Source organism: Molossus molossus, unplaced genomic scaffold, assembly GCF_014108415.1.
Source record: "Molossus molossus isolate mMolMol1 unplaced genomic scaffold, mMolMol1.p scaffold_m16_p_15, whole genome shotgun sequence".
NCBI lineage: Eukaryota > Metazoa > Chordata > Mammalia > Chiroptera > Molossidae > Molossus > Molossus molossus.
Window position 1 is genome coordinate 73,753,705 of NW_023425350.1, and position 26,709 is coordinate 73,780,413.

At 47.0% G+C, this 26,709-nt stretch overlaps 2 protein-coding genes across 16 annotated transcripts in view; one reads left to right on the forward strand and one right to left on the reverse strand.

Moving 5' to 3' along the window:
* The first annotated feature begins 38 nt into the window (after positions 1-38).
* On the forward strand, positions 39-6,940 carry LOC118630875 (cytochrome c oxidase assembly factor 5). The gene is made up of 3 exons (XM_036263078.1): positions 39-210; positions 4,655-4,738; positions 6,446-6,940. The coding sequence occupies exons 1-3, from the start codon at positions 112-114 to the stop codon at positions 6,485-6,487; spliced, it is 225 nt and encodes a 74-aa protein (XP_036118971.1). The 5' UTR covers positions 39-111; the 3' UTR covers positions 6,488-6,940.
* Positions 6,941-12,104: 5,164 nt separating this feature from the next.
* The window catches only part of INPP4A (inositol polyphosphate-4-phosphatase type I A), a 127,283-nt gene continuing 112,678 nt past the window's right edge, over positions 12,105-26,709 (reverse strand). For 4 of the 15 annotated variants that reach the window (XM_036263121.1, XM_036263126.1, XM_036263128.1 and 1 more), the window contains 2 exons: positions 24,694-24,848; positions 15,021-15,153 (listed from right to left, as the gene is read on the reverse strand). In XM_036263121.1, coding sequence (XP_036119014.1) covers positions 15,021-15,153; positions 24,694-24,848 — 288 coding nt within the window. Of the gene's footprint in view, positions 15,154-18,441; positions 19,363-24,693; positions 24,849-26,709 lie in introns of those variants that run through there. The other 11 variants (XM_036263118.1, XM_036263117.1, XM_036263119.1 and 8 more) reach the window with 6 other exon arrangements.

Here is a 26,709-nt window from a genome sequence, read left to right on the forward strand (position 1 = left end):
TGTTTCTGCCGGCTTCCGGTTCTTTCCGCAGGGGGCGTCACTTACGCGCGGCAGGGTCGCGGCTGTGGCGGACGGAAGCAGCTGGGGCCGTGGCGGGCGGGAGGTGCAGCCATGCCTCGGTATTACGAGGACAAGCCGGAGGGCGGCGCATGCGCGGGCGTGAAGGAGGACCTGGGCACTTGTCTGTTGCAGTCCGACTGTGTGCTCCAGGTAGCGCGGCCGGCGGGGCGCGTCAACTGCTGCGGGCGCGGGGCCGGGAGGCGGGCCCGGCGAAGGTGTCCCTGGCCGCCTACGGTGGCGGTCAGGACGCGAGACCCAGAGTGATTGGTGCTGGGTGCAGAATACAGCCCCACTTAATAAACGGGCGTTTCCACTGTGGGAGCCTCGGTTCCCTCCGGCGTTAAATTGGCGCTAACGATACCGCCCCGTGGGATTTTTGTGACGGTTAAGCCGTTTTGGTTACAGAAACGTCTATTGAATGCTGCCACGCTGCTCGGTTCTGAGTGCCTTTTCCGATTACAGCGGGCGATCATGTGCAATTGCTGTTATTTCAACGAAAAGAGCACTGCCCCCAAATGGACACAACCTTGAGGCTCTATAAGTGTTTCCGTTGATTTGTGATTTACATTTGGTTCACTAATTTTAGCAGTCAGCCAGACTGGCCTCCCAGTGTATACAACTTCTGAGTTATGAATTTAAGAGGTTATCTAGTCCAGCTTTCTTGTACAGGTGAAGAAACTGAGGTGCCCTGTGTTCCAGCCCCTGCCCTGGGCTGTTTCGTCTGCCGCTTCATTGGTGCAGATATTCAGCCATCTCCTAATAAATGTCTGTTCAGTGCAGGCATGATGCCAGGCACTGAGATACGAGGAGTCACGACAGTCACTGTGTCCACACAAGCTTGGTCGGAATAGACATGTAAGGGGCTAAATTCCTGCGAGAAGGCCTAATTGTAAGCATTTAGTGAGCGTTTGTTGAATGAGTAGATTTAGGAGCAAAATGCCTTGGGAGCCCAGTGGAGAGCACCTTATTTTACTAGAGAATTTGGAAATTTCTCACAGAGGCGGCGACATTTGATGTGAGTCTTAAAGGTTGAGTAAGTTGTTTATTAAATAAAGGAGTGGGTTCTATGGTGGTTTGGGGGAGAACCTGGAAGGAACAGCCTGTCTATTCAGGGAGGTGTGGGAGGGTCAGGAGAGACGTGAGCCTGTTGGGCGAACGGGAATGTGACAGCCGGCTTGGAGGAATGTTGCAGAGTAAAGGCCCGTGTGTCAGTGAGGAGCTTGGATTTCATTCCGACATTCAGCATCAAGGCCATGGAGATCAGCAATCAAGGGAATGAAGTACCTAGAGTAGGACTGAGGAAAGAAATTCAGGAAGTGGCAAGGAGAAAACCAAGTTGGTTTTTGTTTTTTTTTTTGCAATGATTGGATTGTTTATTTAGCAAACATTTGAGTGCCAAGCTCTAATTCAGGGGACATGCAAATGAGTGGGACACATTGTCTCCTGTGTAGACATTGCATCTCTGGAAAGTTAGAAAGCTGTAGGCAGAGATAATGATCAGGACACATGACACAGACTTTGGTATCCCCCATTGATGTGTGGCCTTACTAATGCTGAATTTGGTCACGGAGGAAGCCTAATGTTTATAAACAGCCCCTTAAAGGGAAGCGTGTTTATGGTCAGTTCATCCTGAGTGATGACTTAAACTGGAGGGTAAAAGGGGAGTAGTGAGGCAAAACATTGGGCTTTGCAGATCCAGGGCAATAGTATCTTCTCTGGTGGTTTGGGGGAGTAGTTGCAGTGGTGGGTTTGGGGTGTCAGAATCTGCTTCCAGGGAAATCTCATGATGCTGAGCAGGTGAAATTTGGGTTACTTTTTGCTAGTGTGCACCAGATGTTTCTATTTAAGTTGTACTCCATTGTATCTCATTAACATCTATCTGAAGTGTTTAGTACTAACACTAAAAATGTTCTGATTTTAGGGCACCTTAATTCTGGCTATTTGAGCTTTTTAAAAATATATATGTTTTATTGATTTCAGAGGGAGGAATGGAGGGGGGAGAGAGAAATATGAGAGAGAAACATCAATCGGCTGCCTCCTACTGGGGATTGAGCCCCCAGCTTGGGCATGTGTCCTGATGGGAGAATCAAACCAGCGACCTCCTGGTACAGGACAACGCTCAAGCAACTGAACCACACACCAGCCAGGCTCTTTGAGGGTTTTTTATCAATTTGTTTTTGTTACAGATGTTTCTCATTTTTCCCCCCATTGACACCCTCCTCCCCTTCCCCCCCTCTTTGAGGTTTTAAAGTATCATTGAACTGGGTCATTTTTATCCTCAAAATTGCTTGACTCATTTTACATTGGAACTCACCTTGAGTAGGAAGCTATCACTATCTTCCCTTATGTTGTCAAGCACTACATAAAGCTGTTTATAAGCAGTATATTTTATTAATATTTAATAGTAAAACGTAAGCTTTTGATTTTTTCCCCCAAGGTCAGTTTACTTTTTCCAGATGTTGTTATATGTTTATATTACTGGGAAACTGGACCCTCTAGCACCTTTTCCTGTTACCCTCTGGCAGGCCCTACCCCCGCTTTGTGAGGTGCGCACTGCCAGTCAGCCTTCGCATGGGCACCCTTCCCTTCTCCCTGGTATTAAAAGCCCTGTGTAGGCAGGAATATCCAGTATTCATTTTTTAACTTCCCACTAAATTGATCTAGGGCTGTTCTGATTTTTTCCTCTCATGTTTTTTTTTTTTTTTTTTTTTGTTTTTTTTTTTTTTTTTTTTTTTGTTCAGGTAGAGTGGGAGAGAGAGAGAGGAACAGAGAGAGAGAGAGAAACATCGATGTGAAAGGAACACATCGAGTGGCTGCCACCCGCACAACCGACTAGGGCCGGGGACAAACTGCAACCGAGGTACATGCCCTTAGCGGGAACCGAACCCGGGTCTCTCCGGACCGCAGGCCGACGCTCTAACCGCTGAGCCAAACCGACCAGGGCTCATGTTTTTTTTTTTTTACACTAAATTAGACCTTGTGAGGGTTTAGTTACTAGAAAAATTAGTAGAGTAGGGTGTTCAAAAAGAGAAATTTTGCTGCAATTAAATTTTAATCTTGCCTTTTTGAATTGTGACATACCTTCTGTAGATGCATCCATATGCCCAATATATTTAAGTGCTTCTGTGTTAAATTTACAGCAGATTTGCTTAAAATGTATTATGATAATGTAGATTTTTATTCCATGTTTACCTTAAAAGGAAAATACTACTGAATTTTAGCTCTTATCTAGTTTTATAGTTGTTACTTTGTCAGGTTAGGTTTTTAATAGTTACAGCTTGAAAAAGGTCTTTATTTATTAAGAGTCAGAAGGAAGCATTTCTCCTGTGAACATTATTGTAACAGCTTCCTGCCTTGATGGCAAAAAGGGAATGATGGTTTAATCCAATTTTTCGTAACCTCCTTTTGAGCTTTCACTGCTTAAAGATGAGTTAATTTCACATCAGGCTCAGTCAGATCTTCTCCCACAAGTATAGTTGATTCTGCTCATATCTCCCTTTCCTCTTCTAGTTCTTAACTCAGTTGAACTTCTCAGAATAGAGAACTTGACTGTGGGAGGCAGGAGGTGGGAAAATGCAGAGATGTGTTGGAGGTAAAACTGCTTGCATCAAAAATATGTAAGTAGAGCACTAGCCAGTTCGGCTCAGCAGTTAAGAGTGTCGGCCTGCAGACCAAAGAGTCATGGGTTCAGTTACCAGTCAAGGGCACGTACCTAGGTTGTGGGTTCAATCCCTGGCCCCGGTCAAGGTCCTGTTGGAGGCAACCAATCGATGTGTCTCTCTCACATTGGTGTTTCTCTCTTTCCCTCCTTCCCTCCCCTCTGTCTTAAAAAAAAATCATTGGAGCCTGGTGGGTGTGGCTCAATGGACTGAGCACAGTCCCATGTACTGAGAGGTCCTGGTTTGATTCCCAGTCAGGGCACATGTCCGGGTTTCGGGTTTGATCCCTCAGTAGGGGACGTGCAAGAGATAGATGTTTCTCTTTCACATCGATGTTTCTATCTCACCCTTCTTTCTTCTCCTGCTAAAAAATCAATAAAAACATATTTTTTAAAAATCAGTGGAAAAATATCCTTGGGTGGGGATTAAAAAAAAACACCATATATGTATATATGAGAGACTTTAAAGCCACTTGATATACCTTCCAGAACAACAGAACAAGCCCTCCCATTCACATGCCTGAGCTCTCATACACGTGTATGTTCTCTGTCGTACACACTGCTTTCTTGTCTAGTTCTTGAGTTTAAAGGTTTTAAGAACAATGAAGAAACCATTACTACTTTCACCTTTATTCTTTCCCTTTCTTACCCATAAGGAACTGGAGATACCAGTTTCTAGATTTTATATAAACAGTTTAAAGAAAAGTATCCTGTGGTTTTCAGTAACTCAAGAGCCCCCTTAAAGTACAAAGAATTCACTTAGTTTTTTTCATGCTTTTGTCTTTTAAGCACTAACAGTCAAAATGAATTTTGAACTATTTCTTACAAATTTACTTTTTTCTTTTGCCTTTTAAAAAAGAACTATTTTCAGAAGGGCAATTATTTTGTACTTTGTGAGAAATTTTCCAGGTATTTATATTGTTTTATGTGTCATAGGAAGGAAAATCCCCTCGGCAATGTCTAAAGGAAGGAAACTGCAAAGCTTTGAAATACTCATTTTTTGAATGTAAAAGATCAATGGTAAGAAAAGATTTTTAAAAGCTCACACTGAAGTTAGCTATGTGGAGTTAAATATGCGAGTGACTTAGTAATTGTAAATAGGTTGCAGTGACATTATTCAGAACTCCAGTGAGTTAATGTCAGGTAGCATCATGAAAACCCATAGCTGACTGTTTTGTCCCTCTGCCGCTGTGTTAACCACAACTGCTGACCTTTACGAATCTCTGAAGATATGAAAATGAAGTCTTGGCAAGTATAATGTAAAATAGTGATTCACTATTAGTCCTCCAAGAAAGAACTGATATCACACTTAACTAATGCAACTTCAATTACACATGCTTGGCAAAAACCTGAAACATAATTTAAATTGTGCTGATAATTTTACCTAATATTTCAAACAATGAGGGTAAATTCAGAATGAAGGTTAGATGGGAAGTTTGAATGGTCTTTCTCTCATAGTACTAATCATCACATCATCCTGAGTATGATTTCCATGTTTAAAGATTATGTATTTTTATTATTTTTTGAAAATATGGCTCTTAGCTTCATGTAGTGATCAGATGAAGAAATGGCTGTCTGTCCCTTATTGGCTGTGCTGTACTCATTAATAGGGTCTATCTGTAAAATAATTCCTTCCTGTAGAATTTCTAGGGAATGATATTGACAACTATAAAAATTTGCTTATATACTGACTTGTACCCTCCACCCTCCCCCTCAAGAGGCTCTACTGTGAGGCTTAATCCCCTCATCGTATGAGAAGGTAGTTTGAAGATTTTTAATCCCAAGTGGCTATGTGTTACCATTTTTCAGAGCTTCCTTCTTTTTTCAGTTATTAAAGATTTCAAATAAATTAGAATATTAACCCAAATAAAACTTAATTAGGAAGTTGTCTGCTAGAAGAACATACATTGAGTGTAGTTCAGAGAAAAAGATAAATGCAATTTGTATTCTACTTGAGAAGAAAATCCTTATTGTGACCTTAAAAGGAATTGTTTTTAATGACATCTTTAATATTTTGGGTGGTGGTGCTTTATGATAGTTCTGACAATTGCCTTTAAAAAAAATTCTGTTATTTGTTTTCTGTTTCTCCTTCATTCTATTTTCTTTAGGCTTAATTTGTTCTTTTCCTAACACCTTAAGATGAACACTTAGCTCACTTATTTTTCAGCCAATTTTGTATATGTGCATTTATAGTAAATGTCCAGAATAGATAAATCTAAGAAACAGACAGTAGATTAATAGTTGCTAGTGCTGGTGACAGGAGGAAAAGGGATTAGGAAAGAATGGGAAGTGATTGTGATGATAGTGAATATGCTAAAAACTTTTGAATTGTACCTTTAAAACGAGTCAATTGTTTTGAAAGCATCACCAGGTGTTAGACCAGTGGAATCAGACCAGACCTCATGAGGTTCGGCAACCTCGGCACTCGAGTTCTGGCTAAGAAAGAATACAGCGGCAAGACTCAAACTATAAGAAAAAGCTTATTTAGAAAGACACAAAGGTAGAAGAAGTGAGCCATAGAAGGAACGGGCTTAGGAACAAGTTACAGTGGCAAAAGAAGGGCCCTTGGAGTTTAGGAGAAAGAGCGAGGCAAGGGAAATGCCTGGGGGGAAGGGTTTGGGGAAAAGAGCCTTTCTGATTGTGTGGGAAACTGGTTACTTCTCTTGTGTAGTGATGCCCCTTACTTATGTTGTACTTAATCATGTTTGATTGTACATTTATTTTCAGTTGGATGCCAGATCAAGATTCAGAGGAAGAAAAGGATATTGATAAGTGTTATGTTGGAAGCAAGATGTATACAACAAAGGATTTCCTCTAGTCATTAAAACAGAAACGAGAACAGGAAACATACTTTTCTCTTACACCTGTTTGGTCGGACCATGGAACCCGGGAGAGAATGGATGAGTTCTGTTTTTGAATATGTATAAATGATTTTCTTGCTCTAAATTATTTTTAGAAGAAAATTTTAATTGACTAGTTATGAGTGGGGAGCATAATGTGTTTTAATAATTGTTCTAAAGCACAAAGATTGTTATTTTCAAACATGACTCCTTAACCAAATGACACTGTACATCTTTTATGAATATTCTGAAAACCACTGATGGGACTGTTAAAATCCATAACATGGAGCTTGGGGAGAAAAAGTCTATTGGGAAAGTTTAGAATAAAACTTGCTTGTGTCCAGTTTGTCCTATTTAGTTTTAAATAAACTGTGTTTGATTATTTGGAGAAGAAATGCTTCATTTGCACCGATTCACTGAGGTAATAGCCTCACAATCTTAACGTCATACATTAGGCACAGCTGGATGCAAAGTGCCTGATCCTGTTACCGGGGCTCTTTGCCTCCCTTGCTTGGCTGTTTTTGTTTCCTGGCTTCATTTTCAGTCTGGCCCTCTCGCAATAACGGGAAAGAGGCCAGTGTCAGCCAAAAGTGCACATCCTTAAGGTCCATGATCCAAAAAGAAGACAGATACTTCCTTTTCTAGGGGCTACAATCAAATTCTACAAAAGGACTCTTGTCCTTCCTGGATCACCTGCCCTTGAATTAGATCAGTCCCTGTGGAAAAAGGAATATGGTCATGATCTCAGCCAGGCCTGGGTCTCATAATTCCCGTGAGAATCACACTGGATGAGGAGGGGCCTCATCCCAAAAGGAAAGGAGGATTTGGCACAAACTGAAAAATTCATTATGGAAAGCAAGAATGAAACGTGAAATGCTTGAAAAAGTTTAGACTCATTTTATTCTGATCACGTAATGCAGTACAGAACTGTACTGTATGATAAAGTTTTCAGCTTTATTTTCATTTTTGAAGAATAATGAAGACTCACAGCTTCTTCATAATATCCACAGGCCATCAGTTAAAGCAGTCAAGGTATTCTGTAGCTTGTTTCTTTTTAAAATGTTCAGCCAAAGTGAGAATTCCACACTAGCACTAGTCCTTGTTGTAGAATCCCAGTCTATCGTGTGTACTACTTTTCACTGAGAAAAGGAAAATTACGGATTTTTTTCAATAATTCTTGTCTATATTTTCCAGGGTTTATTTCTGGGTTCTCTCTTATGTTTCACTGGTTTACATATCTGTTTTTATGCCATTGCCACACTGTTTTGATTACTGTAACTTTGTAGTAAGTTTTGAAATCAGGAAGTGTAAGACCTCCAACTTTGTTATTTTTCAAAATTGTTTTTGCTATTGAAATTCCCTTCAGATTCAATATGAATTTTAGGATGGATTTTTCTATTTCTGTAAAAAACACCATTGGGATTTTGATAAGGATCACTTTGGAGTATTGGCATCTTAACAATATGATGTCTTCTAATCCATTTACACGAGAGGTCTTTCCATCTATTGGTGTTCTCTTTTAGCAGCGTTTTGTCATTTTCGGTGTACAAGACTTCTGCCTTGGTTAGGTTTATTCCTAAGTATCATTCCTCTTTATGTGATTGCAAATGGAAGTGGAACTGTTTTCTTAATTTCCTTTTTAGGTTGTTTGGATGATGGGTTAACTTTTTACTGGGAAATATAGTAGACATACAGAAAAACACAGGGTGTTTGTATAATGTTAATTAATAACTATAAATCTTCATGTTATGCCCTGCCCGGTTTGGCTCAGTGGTTGGAGCATCAGCCCACAGACCAGAGTCCCGGGTTCAGTTCCCACTAAGGGCACGTACCTCGGTTGCGGTTTGTCCCCAGCCCGGTTGGGGTCTTGTGGGTTGCAACCACTCGATGTGTCTCTCTTGAATCAATGTTTCTCTCTCTCTCTTCCCCCTTCTCTCCTGCTCTATCTGGAGATAAATGAAAAAAAAAAAAAATTTCCTTGGGTGCGGATTTAAAAAAAAAAAATCTTCAGGTCAACAGAACATTGAACAAAGTGAACACTCTATAACACTTGACTGTTCTCAGAGGCCCTCCTGCTCGCCCCTGAGAGAAAACCACTGTTGTGGGATTTGCCACACTCTGCTCTCCAGTTTTCCTTCTCCCTTGAGCTTGTTGCATTTGGCTCCTTATAATGTGTTAGAGTACAGTCATCCCCCTAGCAGTGGGGATAACGATCCAAGACCCCCAGTGGGTGCCTGAAACTGTGGGTAGTACTGAGCCCTATATATACTATGTTTTCTCTTATACATACACAGCTATGATAAAGTTCAATTTATGTATTAGGCAAAATAAGAGATTAGCAATTAAAATGAGAACAACATACTATAGCAAAAGTTATGTGCGTGTGGTCTCTCAAAATATCTTCTTGTGCCCTGGCCAGTTTTGCTCAGTGGTTAGAGCGCCAGCCTGTGGACCAGAGAGTCTTGGGTTCAGTTCCCGCCAAGGGCACGTACCTCGGTTGCAGTTTGTCCCCACCTGGTTGGGGTCGTGTGAGTGGCAACCACTCCATGTCTCTCTCTCACATTGATGTTTCTCTCTTCCCCCCTCTCTCCCTCCCGCTCTATCTGAAGATAAATGCAAAAATGTTCTCAGGTGAGGATAAAAAAATATATATATATCTTCTTGTGCTGTAGTCACCCTTCTTGTGGTGATGTGCTGATCACGGGCAACAAGCCATGGAAAATGAAACCTTGGATAAGGGGAGTACTACTGTAACAGATTATAGCACTCTACTAGAGAAAAGCAACGTGGTCTAGTGCTGAAATAGGAGAGATTTTAATTGAGCACCCAAAAAAAGAAAAAGTCATCCATTTTTTCATTCCATAAACCTTCTGAGTAGCTCCTTTGCAACAGTCATTGCATTTGCTGTTTCGAACACAAAGTAACATGGCTAGACAAAGTGAAAGGTAAGTTAACATGATAGATAGGATATACGATATAATGGTCATATATATTTAAAATTGTATGAAGCAGAATATTTTTTCTAAAGGGGCCATTCTTTCTGTGGAGAGAAATCACCACAGAGGGTGTGCTGAAGTGGCCGTGGAGAGACGAGAAGGCTGAGGGTTGGTGGTCCACAGCAGCAGGACATGGACATGGGTCAGGGCTGTGAGTGTGGGTGGAACTATGGGGTGGATTGAAAAGATACAGACCTGCCCTGGCTGGTTTGGCTCAGCGGTTGGAGCGTCGGCCTGCGGTCCGGAGAGACCCGGGTTCGGTTCCCGCTAAGGGCATGTACCTCGGTTGCAGTTTGTCCCCGGCCCTGGTTGGTCGTGCGGGTGGCAACCACTCGATGTGTCCCTTCACATCGATGTTTCTCTCTCTCTCTCTTCCTCTCTCTCCCTCCCGCTCTGTCTAAACAAAAAATGCAAAAAAAAAAAAAAAAAAGATACAGATCTTAACTTAGTGGCTGCTGGGATGTGCTGGTGAGCCCAGGGTAGGGTCATTACCAGGAAGGCTTGGCCAGCTTGGAGGAGGGGTGCAGGAGTTCAGTATTGACATGCCGTGTTGGAGACACTGAAGTAGAATGGCTAGGATGTGGTTGGATGTGTAGATGGATCTGGATCTAGAGAGTCTCAGGTAGACCTAGAAATTTGGGAGTCATTAGTAAACACTTGGTCCTTTATTCCATAGGAATAGCTAAGACTTTCAGGAAAATCATCGATGTGAGAAGAAAGGTAAGGACAGAAACCTGGGGAACACCAAAATGTTAGTGGTGGGTGGAAGATGACAAGCAAATCACAGTGAGGAGGGTTGATGAGAGTTAGGACCACCAGGAGAGTGAGGCCACAGAGCCAAGCGGGTGCAAGGAGCAGGAAGTGATTAAGTGCTCTATGTTTCTACATCCAAATGGCTAAAAAAGATACCTTCTTCTGCCCATCTGGTATGGCTCAGTGGTTGAGCAATGACCCATGGACCAAGAGGTCACAGGTTCAATTCCCGGTCAGGGCACATACCCAGGTTGCAGGCTTGATCACCAGTGGGGGGCATGCAGGAGGCAGCTGATTGATGTATTTCTCATCGATGTTTCTCTCTCTCCCTCTCTCTTTCCCTCTCTCTAAAAATCAATGAAAATATATATTTTTTTAAAAGATACCTTCTTGACCCAGCCAGTGTGGCTCAGTGGGTTGAGCACTGTCCCATGGACAGACGTCCTGGTTTGATTCCTGTTCAAGGCACATGCCTGGGTTGTGGGCTTGATACCCAGTGGGGTGGGAGGGCCAGTGCGTTGCAGGAGGCAGTTGATTGCTGTTTCTATCTCTCCCTCTATAAAAAAAAAATAGAAACTTTTTTTTTAAAGATATCTTGTTACTTACTGGAAACAAGTTTTTTTCTTCTTTGTCTAACAGTACAGAGATTACTAGTAGCACCTCAGGTCTGTATTTGAAGGCAGGCCTGCCTGGACCTGCCAAAAAGGCCCACTGCCTGGTGCAGGAAGGAATGGGCAAAGGCAGTGCTGAGGCACAAAAAGGGTCTCGGGGAATTGCAGTGACTTCTGGTCCCACACTCGGGATTCTATGTCACAGCTTTGGTAGTGATCGCTGTAATAAAAATAAGACAAAGTTATTACTCCCTTGCCAAATCTTAGCACAGAATGAGGAGGGGGTGTTCTACCCAGGGTAGCACAGGCCAGTGCAGTCCCTCACCGAGGCACACTCCATGCCCATTCCATGGACAAGGATGGTGCTCCAAGTACCACCTTCGTGGGTAACAGGACTTGTTTTCAAAACAAGCATCAAAAAGAAAAAGGTGCATCTGACTATTACAATTTAAAACTTCTCTATACCCCTATCATAAAACCAAAAGACAACTAACAAATAGGTTTTAAAACATGGTAACATATGACAGATTAATATGCAGTATTAAATATTAAAAACAACCCTTAAAGACCACTCCAATAAAGTCACAAAAGTAGAAACACAAGTAAAAGTATAAGAGGTTCAGTTTCCATAGTGCTCATACACACAGAACTTGAAACAGGTCCACTTTTAACATCAGTATGAAGAAAGGAAAAAGGCACAGGTGACAGGCAGTAAGCTTCACTTTCCGGGAGTAAGACAGGCAAACCTCATTTCACTGGGCTTCGCAGATACCGTGTCTTTACAAATTGAAGGCAAGACCCTCCACCAGCAAAAAAATTTACGACTTGCTGAAGGCCCAGATGATAGTCAGCATTTTTTAGCAATAAAGTAATGTTTAATTAAGGTAGGTACATTTTTTTAGACATACTGCTATTGCACACTTAATGGACTACAGTATAGTGTAAACATTTATAGGCACTGGGAAACCATAAAATTCATGTGACTCGCTTTATTGTCATAGTTACTTTATGGCAGTGGTCTGGAACCAAACCCGTAAAATCTCCAAGGTGCCTCTATGAAAAATTCAAAAATTTAAAAACATTTACACTATCCTTTAATTGTACATTTCAACTGTCAGGAATTTAAGTCTCTGGGCATGTGCCTAGAAAAAGGTGCAAGATGCAGTCCTGGTTATAACGAACAATCAAACCATTCATGAAACATTTTAGCAAGCAATACGGATGACCAGGTAACCCACAGAGGAGACATGGCCCATATTCACGGACACGGCCAGTAACAGCGTCCAACGTGAACTTCGTGCCACAGCACCTCACAGCTGCCTTGTGATGCACTGTTGGTTCCATCTTTCCACACGAGGACGCAGAGCCTCAGGGCAAGCAACTTGCTCGGAGTCACCAGCCAAGGAGTGTCACACCAGGCTTGGGACCTAAGTCTGTGTGAAGTGGATGCCCATGCTCTAAATCCCACACCCCCGGTGCCCCGTCACTTCAAATGAACTGAAAACAGTCATAAAACAAGTCTCATGGTTCCACGTTTACAAACGGATGCACTCAATGCAATGCCCACTAATCGTCCAGTCAGGTGCCGCCAAAGAACCAGTCCTCCCAATGCAACAGAATGAACCAGGCAAGACCAAGTGTCGTGTTCTTGTCAGTTATTTATTATTTGTCGTTCTAAAGACTAGCACATTTACAGCATACATGGCTTTGAATGAGCTAAGAATATAGAAAACGATAACTACATGTTTATATATATTAATACTGGCCAAAACAAATAAATAAAAGTACTTTAGTGCACTAAGTTTGGCAAATACAATTGTGTAGGGACTAAACTGTATTACTATACAACATCTGTATGTTTTAAAGGAAACCAAAGGCCACAGGTGCTCTGACAGCCCACAGCACAGCCCAGGTTTTCAGTACGTCTCACCGCTTCCCATTGAATGGGGGCCGTGGAAGGAACACTGGACAGAACCTCTATTTCCTGGTAACCCGTAAGGCTGCCTTCCTTGTACAACGAAAACTCAGGCTCTCGTGTCCCGGGCGCCGCTGGCCACCATGACGACGGCCTTGCTCAGCAAGCACAGTCAGCGCGATGCTCTGGGAGGCTGTTCACACGGGAGCCCGGCAGCAGTGCTCAGACAGGATACTGGAACCTGAACTTTGCCTACATGACTAGCCAAGTCTTAGAGTTTTATGGTGATGCATAATATGAAGCCAAAACTGGGAAAATAATTCACGAAAAGGTGCCACATGCAAAACTGCTAACAGTTGACTTAACATTCGCTATATTCCCTTTTGATGAATGCAGTATTTAATGCTTTTCAGACACACACAAAAACCTGAAAACAATATGGGTGACATTTAATTTTTTTTAAAAAGGGAATATTTTAAAAGGTAGTGATGTTAAAATGAGAAAAGATGGAACTAGAAAAGATACTAGAAAAATTACAAATAAATGAAATGGTGGAGAGGTAAAAAGGCTGAATCAGCCACACTGGAAACTCTGAACGGGTCGGCACAAGAAACTGCCCCCGGCTGCTGCCACCTCTGCAGTGGGTTTGGTGGCTGTGGGTTTCTCTGCCGCTCTCCACAATGAACCAGCTTCCACAGAGACGGGGCTGCTGCCGTCCCTCAGGGACGCATCCTCCACACAGTTCCCACTGGGCATCAGGAGACAGGCTCTGTCTGTCTGCTGACTTCCGACTGGGGAGGGATCTGGAAAGTCATCCAGTTCCACTCTTCCACTGCTCACCCCCGTGTCCCTGCCATGAGTGGACCTGCCTCGGCTCCCAGGCCCAAGTCTGTCCCATGTTTCCAAGTGGCATTTCTAAAGGAGCCCAAAGAATAATACCCAGAATTTTAGACACAAGAAATTTCCTAAAGGTGCACCAATCATTAGGATTAAGATTATGAGTGTGCCACACATATTTTTTTACAGCCTTTTAAATAACACAAATATAATCATCATAATAAACAATTGATAAAACATACAAACTAAGAAAAAAACTCTGCTATGTGCAGATAAGATGCATCATCTTATAATAGATGACCAGACATCATTTTCTATGAAATCCCTAAGTTTTATGACCCATTAGTCCCTTTCTTTCAAAATCTCATTTTAGGAGCTAATTTCATTGTTTGTAATAGTCACCTTACATAACAGAATGAGAAGAGGATAGTAACAATTATTGCAAACTTAAAAGACACTTTCATCACACATTCAAACATGATTGTATTGTCTTTTAGAAGACAATAAGGAAACCCACAAAAAGACATCTGTTCTGAAAAGATTTAGGCTTCCACCATCTACACACATCAATCCCAGGCTGCGCGAGGTCCTGGGGTGCTGTGCCTCAGCATCCAGAGAAGGGGTCATGCACCCCGAGCGGGGTGGGGCTGGACATGGAAGTGAAGAGAACAGGAGGCAGCTGGCTTCCCGCTCTCAAGCACACCCTGTTCTATTGTAACTCATAAGGGACAGGTGTGGCCCTCGCTGTGAGTGGCTTTTGCAGGTGTTATCTTCGAACACAGTCTATCTCAGGCTAATTCTCAACCTTCAACGTCCAGCTCCACCTGCGCTATCGTAGGATGGTTCACGGAGCCACCTGCTGTCACTGCACGGCCAGCGCTAGCTTCTTTCCCAATGTCTGAATTAACATTTAACATTTATTGGTCTGTCCGGGATCCAACTGTTCACTACTGTTTTACATTCAGATTTTTAAAAAGTAGATTGTAATTCGGTGCTCAATTTTGAGTTACTCAGTAGAAAAATAAGTGAGCAGCTGCCTAAGTGGGCATTTTAAAAAGTCTTAGCATTTCAGACTACCTAGCTTGATTCCTGGAGGTGACTACCGACATCTGTGTGGTTCCGCTGCAGGCGTTTCAAATGGGCAGGTGTTACTATCCACACTACTGAGCAGACATGACCTCCTACTGATTCCAGCGGAATAGAAACATGCTCCATAGACTCTTTAGTGAAATATTTTTTAAAAACACAAAAGTAAAAACCAATCCTTCAGGTCTTCTTGAAGAATTCATCTATGACACTAGAGGGCGCCCACACTTGTTATTTAACAGCTAATGAGAGGACAGCGTGTGTTCAAGTTTCAACCTTGCCGTAAGTCCCTTCGGGAGGCCTGTAATGCTTGGGGAAAGCCTTCAGCTGCAGGGAATTAAACGCATATTTGCGACTTCCAACATTCTTCATTGTATTTTCTCTTCGACAACCCTCACTGGGGAAAAAACAAGCACAAGAAATGACAGCAGTAAAAAAGGAAAAAAAGAAAAGACTTAAACTAAGATGAAATGAACTGATTACTTTTATAGCATTAAAAAAAAAAGGTCAATTTAAATGGGAGCCAGACTATTTGCAACAACACACACATGAGATGGCATCTCTGAACAAGGCAGTTAAGCACAGCGATGGATAGTGCATGGGACTGAGTTTTGCATTTGCGGAAGCAGCACCGTATTAAGTGGAAGCAAACATTTTTAAAGATAAGGGTTTCATGTGTTTCACGTCCAGGTATTTCAGGGTTCTCTCCTAACCAGTGGTTCAAAGATTCTGCTACGTGACAAATTAAATGAAAAAAGAAGTAGTGTGACTCTTACCAAAGCCTTTAAAGAGTGGCATTTTTCTATGTTAGCAACAGCTGTTAACCACCTCAAATTCGAAATGCATATTTTCCTTGCAGAATTCAACATGTAGCAGAGCTGTCTGACTGAGGAGGCTGCTCTAACAGGCTGTCTCCTAAGTGGGTGCAAAGCAATCAATCCAATGGGTCCAGGTGATGGCTTCATGGTGGGTCTGCATGGCCACCGGGGCTGGAGTGTTGTGAAGGAGGCAACCCCACTGAGGTCCTCTGGTGGCAGCCAGACACCACCTTCAAATGGGTTGCCCTCATTGGGGTCACCTTTCAGAAAAGCCACTGAGCTCGTGAGAGCCCACAGGTGCTCTTCTGTACCGAACCAGCTACCAGGACCATCCCAGCTGCATTTGGTGGTGGGTTGTTATGGCAACCCAGTGTGCAAAGCAGATGCTGAGGAGGAGGAAGGGCAAGCAGGCCGGCCTCACAGTCCTAAATGAGAGCATCAGGGGGGTTCCCTGGAAAATGTTCACTGAACTAACAGGCAAAAGTGATTCTGAATATAAATGACATTTTATAGCATAGTCTCACTGTATTTTTATATTTTCTAAGACTATCAATTAACTGGTTATCAAATTTAGTACAAAACTCCCTTTATGAGATGTAAAATTTGCAGTTATCAAGAAACAGTGATTTAAAAAAAATATTTCCAATAGTATCAACACCATTATATCATGCATTTACAAAATATATCAGTGAAAAGTGTTTGAGCCTTTTAAAGTGAAATTGACATTCTCATTTTCAGGAACATGTAAAATATTTTGGGTAAGATAATTTTATTCAAAAGAGAAGCATGGGTATTTCAGAAAATTATCCCCCTGCTTGGAATTAAATCAGTCAGTAACTCAAACACGCGTCCTTGTCACCAGAGCCAAGCCCTTGGCGAAATGTGTCATCTAGCTGAACGCCTGGGCCACACGAGGAGGAAGCCCACGGATAAATAATGGTCATGTCTGTCTAACATCCAATAATCAGATAAAAATATAACTCCACTGAAAGCAGACGCTCTAGGTCCTATGCTCACAGTCTCGTTTACTCTTTGGGAACTCCCCAACCGGACTATTTCAGACAGAGCATCTCCAAATGTACACGTCTCAAAAAGCACCTATCAGGAATAAATGCCACACTAGTGTGAGAAGCAAAGAATAATTTGGGAACTTTGACATTATCTTTTATTTACATGTTAAAGAAGCGAATTAGTGATTTAACTGGCTGAATGCATTATAAGTCAGAATTTCTTTTTAAGAACATCCATTTTTTAAATGAGAAATCAGAATGGAAACCCAAACAACAGCTCATTTGAGGGACACCCTTGGTTCTCCCTCTCCGGTGGGTTCTTCCACTTTGAACCCATTGGCTGCATCTCGAGTGACCTGAAAACCAATGCACATCTCAGGGACTCCCCTTTCTGGAATCGTCTTCCCTCTTCGCTTCCCCCGCCTATTTCTCATTAAAGCAGGAAAGATTGTGGATATTTAGCCTGATTTAATGAATAAAAGAGTGAACCCTCTCTCCCTTCCACCCCAAGCCTCTCAAGCTAGCACCAAACCTACGTGCAGCAGGAAGGCCTGGCTGGCACCACGCCAGGAGTGGGCTGTGGTGTCACGACCTCCCCAGGCTTCTCCAGCTGGCCTTCCTGTGCTGTGCGTGGGTCCGGAGGGAGTCTCTGAGTCACGTGTATCCAGGCCCAGGGGAGAGGAGGGCAGCTGTCTACAGACAGCCGGCTGGCCTGGAGGGGAGCGTCACCCCTCGGGCACTGGGAATGCTCTCCCTGGAGCAGTGACTGGGAAGCTGTGGTGGGAACGGAGCAAGTCTAGGTACTGGACTTCCCTCCTCACACAGAGTGAACAGGAGTCACCCGCACCACATTCGAAGGTGGGCAAGCGGTCAACACACTTCTCAAAGAACCATTGACCAGAGAGGTCCTCCCCTGGTAACCAGTGTCCCGTTCTACAACTTACTACCACCAGTCACGGCCATTCGGAGACTCCCGACTGCAGGATGGCAGGGGCCGTGCCCAGGGCTGCCACCTCATTTACTCCAGAAAAGACAGTTGACCGCATAGCACCTGCGAGAAGATGACTCAGCCCCAGGCGGACGCCAGCCCTGGAGCGCCTGCAGGGCTCGGGGTCTAGGGAAGGAGGGTGCCCAGGCAGGTGAGGGGGACTGTCTTCCACTGCAGAATTTAAAGTCTCAGCCTGGCACTTGTCACCCACTGCTAACTGCTTCTGCAAGTCCTAGAACGCACGCTCAGATCTGACGCCAAACCAGAGAAATCCCAGAGCAAGTTCTGGAAGTGCTGGGGCGGGGATGGAGAGGCCACTCTGTGGTGGACTGGGTTTGTGTGCATGTGTGGGTGCGTTTCTGGAAAAGCCAGCTTCTCTAGGTTCACTCCAGTTTTTCCAGACTGGTAAAAAAATTTTCATAAAAGAGAGTATGTGGTGAACTAGCTGGAGGTCAAAACAAGATCAAACACAATTGAAACTGGAAGACAGAGCAGCCGCTGGGTATTTCTTATGCAGGGTCTGGGGAATTTCCCCCTAGTTTATCCTGTTACTGTCACAGGTGTCCGACCACCCTTCTGCCAAACGTGGCGTTCAGTGGTCCCATGTGTGGACGGCGCCTGGTTAGAATTAAGAGCAGCAACAGCAGAAAGCAAAGTAAATCTCTCCCACAGTTCCATCTGGCACAGCTGCCTAAGAGGCAAGCCTCAGTTTTTGGTCATTTGTCTTTGACTTTTCTTTTTTCATTATTAACTACATTTGATTTGTAAAAAAGAAAAGATGTCTAGACTTTAATCTAAATGTAAATATCTTTAAAATGAAAAATGCTATTTCAAGAAAAGTAAATATATATAACCCTAACAGTCTCTTGTTACTCTATGCATTAATTCCTGTGGTTGGTTTAATGATCCTTAAAGACTTAAAAGAGCAAATCTACAGTCACATGCAGTATGTTATTTTCTGTGCCTGACTTGGTACAATGTGCTATTGTATTCACAGCTTTGTGTCATCTCAAATTGGAAATAATAAACATGAGCAAGGAAATGTTATGATTCTGCAAACTGTTTGCTACTGTAATTTAAGGGACTGCGCTTTGACATGAAAGCAGAAAGTCCACGTCCTATTAAACAGGCTGACACAGAGGAGCCAGTAACAAAGTATGTATCTATCATTGTCTTTTCACTTGTCTTCAAAACGAAAGGAAAGGTTAGCAGTACATTTGAAGAATAGTATAAAATATACAAATTCTTTGCAGACAGAATTCCTTTCTCTTGGAAACAGGGCACATGAGATATACAGATAATAAACAGCTTTACATCGGAAAATAAGACTCTGGTACAAGTGACGGCGGCAGCGACACAATGCCGACAGGGCACTGTGAGAGAAGTCACACGCACTGGGAGCTACAGAGCTGAAGCAAACAAGTCCTCTTGGTGTAATAATTCGGCAGGTATTTACAGTTCAAAACAACAAAACGGCAAACTGTAAGGCATGAGACATTTCTCGGAGACCACGCTCTGACACTTCCCTCTGTCCAGGTCGGCGCACGGAGGTGGGACTCACTCTGGCACTTTTGTTTTCTTGTGACCTATTAATTTTTCACACTGACATTCATTTGCAACGCAATTTGGCCACCAGGTACGCTATGCTCAGAAAGAGCCACACAATCAGTAAATTGGGGCTCAGAGCTAATAAAGGGATGGAACAGAGGAGGCTGGGGTCTAGTCTTAGGTCTCGGATGGGCACCAGGCCGCTCAAGTTCTTCTGGGTGACTACCTCCCGTGTTCCAATGCTGTGAAAAGGAAACGGTTTGGGAAAAGGAAAAGGGAGAGGAAATAAAGAAAAGAGAGAGACACGTGCAATGAGTTTTATCAAAATTATGGAAAACAAGAGAAACAAAAGATAAAATTTTAAAAAAATGGAATGAAGCCATAACAGAAAGAAGACGGGAGAGCAGAAAAGGGTGTGAAAGAAACACCGAACAAAACCAGCACAGTTACAAGGAAAAGGAGAGAAAGAGAAGTGAAATAAGAAACAGTCCTGCAGCCCACTGGACACACGCAGGCGGACGGACCGGCTTCCCAGGCCCGCGCTCAGCGGCCAGCGCGCCCTGCGCCCTGCCATGCGCCACATGCTGCGAGCACGTGTCTCAGACAGCAAGCTGGACATGAAGGACCACGGGGGGTTGACCTTCTCACAGACGCCGAGCCTCTTGATGAAATGTTCAAACGAAAACCATTGACCTCAACTGTCCCCCGAAGGCAGAGCCCTCACCAGACTGGCCTTGGCTTTCAGGCTAAGCAGGGGCAGGGCAGCCCAGCTTTTCAAGTCATTGTCCCTGAGGATGGCATCCAACCAAGTTCCATTGGAAAGTCTGGGTGTCCCCCGCTTTTGGTGCTCGGGAACTAATGTCCTGAGGTGAGATGGCAGCCAGAACCCTAGGACCCCGAAAACACATGTTCTATGCATGGCCACCAAGGTGGCAACAGTGACCCAGCCAGAGGTCCTCCCTGGCGGTCCCAGAGGAAGCAGGAAGCCTTGGGCTGGCCCTGCTGGGATGCGCGGCTGGCTGTCCCCGCCCAGCCAGAGCGGTCCGGGCGGCACTGCGGCTACTCGGGAGGCCCGCTCCGTGTTTCAGCCACCAGGCTGGAGCAGAGGGCACCTCCAGCAGTGAGCTGAAACTGGCTAGACAGCTGGGAAGAGCCCTGTTCACACATCTCTTCCCAAGTCCGTGCCCCGTGTCCCTCTGGTACTCCCAGAGGGAGTATTCGTGCCGCAGAAATTGGCAAACACTACAGATCAGGGATTTTTTTTTTTGACAGTGAGCGAGCTGGTTGTTCAGCATCTAGCACAGCACAGCCACTGCCCGCCCGGGCCTGCAGCACAGCCTGAGCATCGGTGTTGCCCCCGCCCCACCACCTCGCCCAGCCACTGCCCGCCAGGGCCTGCAGCACAGCCTGAGCATCGGTGTTGCCCCCGCCCCACCACCTCTCCCCACCGCTGCCCACCCGGGCCTGCAGCACAGCCTGAGCATCGGTGTTGCCCCCGCCCCACCACCTCTCCCTGCCACTGCCCGCCAGGGCCTGCAGCACAGCCTGAGCATCGGTGTTGCCCCCGCCCCACCACCTCTCCCCACCGCCTGCCGCCAGGGCCTGCAGCACAGCCTGAGCATCGGTGTTGCCCCCGCCCCACCACCTCTCCCTGCCACTGCCCGCCAGGGCCTGCAGCACAGCCTGAGCATCAGTGTTGCCCCCGCCCCACCACCTCTCCCCACCGCTGCCCACCCGGGCCTGCAGCACAGCCTGAGCATCAGTGTTTGCCCCCGCCCCACCACCTCTCCCTGCCACTGCCCGCCAGGGCCTGCAGCACAGCCTGAGCATCAGTGTTGCCCCCGCCCACCACCTCTCCCCACCGCTGCCCACCCGGGCCTGCAGCACAGCCTGAGCATCGGTGTTGCCCCCGCACCACCACCTCTCCCTGCCACTGCCCGCCAGGGCCTGCAGCACAGCCTGAGCATCGGTGTTGCCCCCGCCCCACCACCTCTCCCCACCGCTGCCCGCCAGGGCCTGCAGCACAGCCTGAGCATCGTGTTGCCCCCGCCCCACCACCTCTCCCTGCCACTGCCCGCCAGGGCCTGCAGCACAGCCTGAGCATCAGTGTTGCCCCCGCCCCACCACCTCTCCTCACCGCTGCCCACCCGGGCCTGCAGCACAGCCTGAGCATCAGTGTTGCCCCCGCCCCACCACCTCTCCCCACCGCTGCCCACCCGGGCCTGCAGCACAGCCTGAGCATCGGTGTTGCCCCCGCCCCACCACCTCTCCCCACCGCTGCCCGCCAGGGCCTGCAGGCTGCCCTCTCCTGTCTGGTGAGAGAACAAAAGTGCAGTCCTCTACTCGAGGTGTGGCCACTGTCTACTGCTGCCTCCTCAGGGCTCAGCTAACCGCAGGGCCTGGCCACCATGTAGCCACAAATACTGGCTTAAGACCCAGCCCCCTTGGGCTCGCAGTCTGTGAACACATACATTGTCCCCACACGGGATAATGCAGAAAACACAGAAGTCAGGTGGAACAGCATCACCTGAAATGCACGTGGCCAGAGCCCAGGTGCAGAGTCAGGGGGATGAGGCAGCAGTCAGCAGGGTGCTGGTGCTGAGGACTCTGGGGGCAGGCAGAAGCGAATGGGATGGAGCTCTCTGTTTTAATAACTTCTTAACAATTATTATGGTAATATGTGTTCACTGTAGAGAACTCAGAATAACCTAAACGAGAAACTTTAAGAAGATAAACGTCATTGGAGGTGGGTGGGGCTTTGGAGAGGCAGGGGGAGGCCAAGGGAATGGTGCCTGTTCCCACGGGAGGAGGGCCTTCCCTGCTAGGACCTGGGCGTCCTCACCTGCACGGTGAGAGACACGGGGAGGTGGGGAGTGTGACTGGTGTGGCATCAGTCTGTCAATTTGATTGAAAGCCTGACAAAGGTGGGCATTTTGTAACCTAAGAAATCCATGTGGCTGGGAGAATACATAAGGATACTCATGGCACCATTTCAAGTGCTCAAAACTAGCCGGCCAGTGTGGCTCAGTGGACTGAGCATCTTCCCACACACCAAGAGGTCACCAGCCCAGTCAGGGGTTGTGGGCTCAAGCCCCAGTGGATGGCGTGCAAAAGGCGGCCAATCGATGTTTCTATCTCTCTCTCCCTCTCCCTTTCTTTTTCTCTTTAAAAAAATCAATAAAAACAAAACATACATAGCTTAGTCAATGACAACCAATTGGAACATTATGCTGTGCTAAAAATAAGGTATATAGTTATTAAACTGAAAAATGCTCACAAGATAGTTAAATGAAAAAAGCCGGTTAAAACAATAGGCAGAACTGCACATATAATTGCGTGTGTGTGTGTGTTTTGTTTTCTATATTATTCAGGGCTGGTTAACTGACGTGTGACTTAGCCACACTCGCACCTACATGTATGGAGATAGGTGTGTGTGTATCTATGAAAGATTATGTACCCTGGCCGGTTTGGCTCAGCGGTTAGAGCGTCAGCCCACGGACCAGAGAGTCCCGGGTTCGGTTCCCGCTAAGGGCATGTGCCTCGGTTGCAGTTTGTCCCCGCCCCATTTGGGGTCGTGTGGGTGGCAGCCACTCGATGTGTCTCTCTCACATCAATGTTTCTCTCTCTTCCTCCCTCTCTCCCTCCCACTCTATCTGAAGATAAATGCAAAAATGTCCTCAGGTGAGGATAAAGAAAAAGGGTACATATCAAAGGTTAGCACTGTTACTTGCTAATAATATGAATATGGTTAATTTTTTTCTGGTGTGTATACAACCTGTATCTTCTAATTTTCCTACAAGGACTATCAATTAATTGTGATAAAAAGTAAAAAGTGCTTTGTGTGTTGCAAACTGCAATGCCAACCTGTGCACGTGTGGGCACTGCCTCATAGCCCTAGGCCTACAAGCCAGCAGCTGGGCAGCTCGTCTCTCTAGAGAGCCCCTTTCTCTCTGGTCTCCTGAGACCTTTGTGCTCAGATGCAGTCGGAATGAATTCTTGTTCCCACTGAATCTGTTCCAGAAGCCACGACTAGGCAGAGGGCTACCTGTCACGTGTGCAGCTGGCTCAGGGCCTGGCCCACTGAGCGGTGTGTTACGTGCTGTGAGTCTGCTCTGACTCCGGCGACCCCGTGAAGGAGTGCCGTCCACAGGGCCCTGTCCTCAGCAGCCCTGCTCAGCCACTGCAGACTCAACCATGGCTTCTACTATGGAGTCAGTCCATCCCGTGTTGGGTTTAATCTCGTCCTGCTGCCTTCCGTTTTCCAAGCATTACTGTTCTGATGTGTCTGAAGTAGGAGGGCTTTGGTTTTGTCACTTTTGCCTCCAGCGATGCTTCAGGCTTGATTTGCTCCCCTGAATGGACCTGGTCCTAATATCTGCTCTGACAACCACCAGCATGCCCCTCTACCTTTCTGGTTGCTTCGCTGGCAGGTCTGCATGCCACCAGAGTGGTCCCTCCCACACCCTCAGGTAACAGGGCACAGATGTGGCTGGAAGCCCAGCCCTGGCTCTCCAAAGGCACAGGGACACTGAGCCTGAAGGGCAAGGCCCTCGGAGTGCCCTGGGCAGGGGTCCCTGAGCCTCCACTGCTCCCCGAGGCTAAGGGCAGGGAGGGTGGTGAGCTTCCTGAAAGTGGTTCTGAGACCACAGAGAGGTTTATATGACCTTGGAAAGACCAAACAGGGACAGAACAATTTCGTGTTTACAAAATGCTGCCTTATCAAGAGGCAGGAGCTCAGGCGTTGTGCGGACTGTGAGAAGGTCAAAGGGCAGACACACAGAAAGGATAAGAGAACTGAAGGCTCGGAGACATGGTGAGAGGATGACAGGCACTCAGGAGGGTGACGATGGAAACGAGACTGACAGCGTTGGCCACAGCGAAGGAGACGGGACCCAGGTTTCTTATCCTTTCGTTTAGTCTGTGCAGTGAGGTGCCCCCGGCAGCGCTGAAGACAAGGCCGTGGTCAGCACTGGTGTTCAGTCCGGGTTTCATTCTGCGACTCTCCTGCCGGCTCGCAGTCAGAACATCGCCAGAGCGAGGCCACACGGCCCACGGACAGGCAGACGTGGCTGCCATCACCACAGAACACTCATCTGACACTTTGCTCATGAAAGCAAACTGTGTCGACCGCCAGAGAAGAGAAGAGGCCGACAGTGCCACCTGCGGACACGCGTTTGCCACTCGGGTCCGAGGAGACATCTGTGTGATGTGAGCAGCAGCTGAGCCGGCCCTGGCCCTAAGGCACACCCGCCGCAAGGCAGGTGGCTGGGGGTGCCACGTGCCAAAAGGCCTTCTGGGCGCTGACCCTGAGCTGGCCCGGCTACTGTGGCAGTGCCACCCTGAGACTGCCAGTCCTTCCCTTCCCTTCACTTAGACAGCGCTGCCTCAATTCAGCAGTGCCAACAGTTTGACTTTGCAGACACTAGTGGATTTTCCAAAGTCAAACCAGAGCATGAGGCTAGAGTCAAAGGGCCTGAGCTCGGGAGCCCTGGAGCCCGGGGAGGTGGGCGGTGGCAGCGGAGCTGGAGGCGGTGGGGCAGGGAAGCTGCGGGGGGGCGCGCGGCGGCACTCACCTGCGCATGCACTCCAGAGCCTGGGTGAAGACCTGCGGGGCCATGCCGTGCTCATGCTGCAGGATCAGGCACTGCTCCAGCGTCACCGACATGGCCGTGCGGTCCTTGGCGCTCTTGCAGCTGGTGAACCGGACCCCGTTAAGGCGGCGGCAGATCTGCCAACAGGAAAACAGGCTGTGCTTAGAGGGTGACTGCAGAAGGAGACGTCCCAACTTGAGACAGAGGCTCTGGAAGGCCCAGCAGGGATGTGGCAACAGCTCAAGCCCAGGCCCAGCCATTCCCTCTGCACCTGCTCCCAACTCCACATCCTGCCAGAGGGCTGTGACGGAGAAGCCACCTCACCATCAGGGACCGCTTCCCTCCCCATGTGCCGGCCTGCAGGATGCTCCTTCCAGTCCAGGCTCCCTCCCATTTGGAGGTGTCATGCTCTGTGCGCTGACCTTTCCAGCTACCCTCTTCCAAACTATAATGACATCCTGTCACATTCAGCCCTGGTGCTGACCCCTCTGAGGGCAGGGGAGGAGCAACAAAGACCAACTCAGGTCAGAGCAGCTCCGAGGGTGTCCAGCCCCTGGCCAGGCCCTCAGGCCTTCCTGGAAGGCACAAACGGACCCACTGGTCTCTCCTCTCCTCCTGCACAGACGGGACCATTCAGAAGGCCACTTCCCTTTCGCCACCTGCTGACCGCCAGCCCCGCAGGCCGTTCACCATCCCCTCTCCAGGGCCCTGGCACAGGACTAGGCCCCAGGGTGCCTCCCTTCACATAACAGGGGCTCCTGTGTGGGGCCACCTGCAGGCTGGGAAAGGAACACCTCCAGGCATCCCCTTGCCTCACAGTAAAAATGTTTGCATCACCTCCTCTGCCCCACTAGATACAATCCTTGGTATACAGTCCCCAAATCCAGAAAACCCTAAAATAAAAGATTTCCCTTGGTTGAGTCGTGGCATCCTCACTGGGCAGCAGGCCCAGAGGCGAGCTGGGGTGAGCCTGGCGACGACGGCCCCTCCTTATCCCGTTTGGCAACAGCCATTCTTTTCAGGGAAGCACCTGAGTGATTCCAGATGCTTCCCCAGAGCTGCCGGGATCTTAAACCACGCACACGCACCGTGTTCATGTATGTGCACCAACTGTGTACCACGCCACTTCTAAGGAGCCCTGTGAAGTCCAGAACATCTGGCCAGAGTTTCAGCCAGGCCTGCAGCATGGACCAGACACCGCACTGCAAGATCGCCACTGGCTTCGCACGAGAAGTCACCCACGCTGGACAGCGCTGGGCTCCAGTGACCGCTGACTCCAGAAAGATCTCTGGGCCACCGCAAAGCAGCCCTGAGGATGGCACCACACCGCTTCTCGGGCCAGCACAGCCACAGCCCACGGCCACCACTGGGACACCACCAGGTGGAGAGCAGTGTGGTCCCAACACTGTGTCCGACAGAAGACAAAATGGTAAAGGCCCAACACATTCAGCTACCACCACCAGGAGGGCAGGCTTCTTTTGAGAACAGACAAAAACATTTTTTTAAAGAAAAAAAGAGACCCTAAGTAGTCGCTAAGTAAAGAATGATTTCATTCAGATCTGCAAAACTGTCACCGACGAAGCAAGGGTAAACGGGGACAGGCTCCCTGAACTCAAGCTGCCGGGTTTGTGACCGACACATGGCACGACAGGAACCACAGCCCTCACGGTGGCACCTCCAGAGCTGAGGCCCAGTAGGAAGCCAGGGGCCGAGCACGCCTCTCGCCCTAGAGGGCACCACTGGCAGTGCCAGGCTTGTCTCCGGGAGCCACCAGCCGGCCTGGGGACTCTGGCTGGCCCTGCCATCCGCCAAGTGAGGGATTGGACCTGACTAGTCATCCCTCGCCACTTTGCGCTTCGACTTTTGTGTCTTCATTCTATCACGGTTTTGAAAAAACTGAAAGGGACGACTGTATATATAAAGACTCCTACTTCATGGAAATTCATTTATCGCAGTAGAGTCTGGAACTGATTAACCGCAATAAACGAGGGCCGACTG

Coding starts and splice junctions, on each gene's coding strand:
- LOC118630875 (XM_036263078.1), top strand. CDS start 112: ATGCCTCGGTATTACGAGGACAAGCCGGAGGGCGGCGCATGCGCGGGC. Junction 211..4,654: donor AGTCCGACTGTGTGCTCCAG/GTAGCGCGGCCG, acceptor TATGTGTCATAG/GAAGGAAAATCCCCTCGGCA. Junction 4,739..6,445: donor TTGAATGTAAAAGATCAATG/GTAAGAAAAGAT, acceptor ATTTATTTTCAG/TTGGATGCCAGATCAAGATT.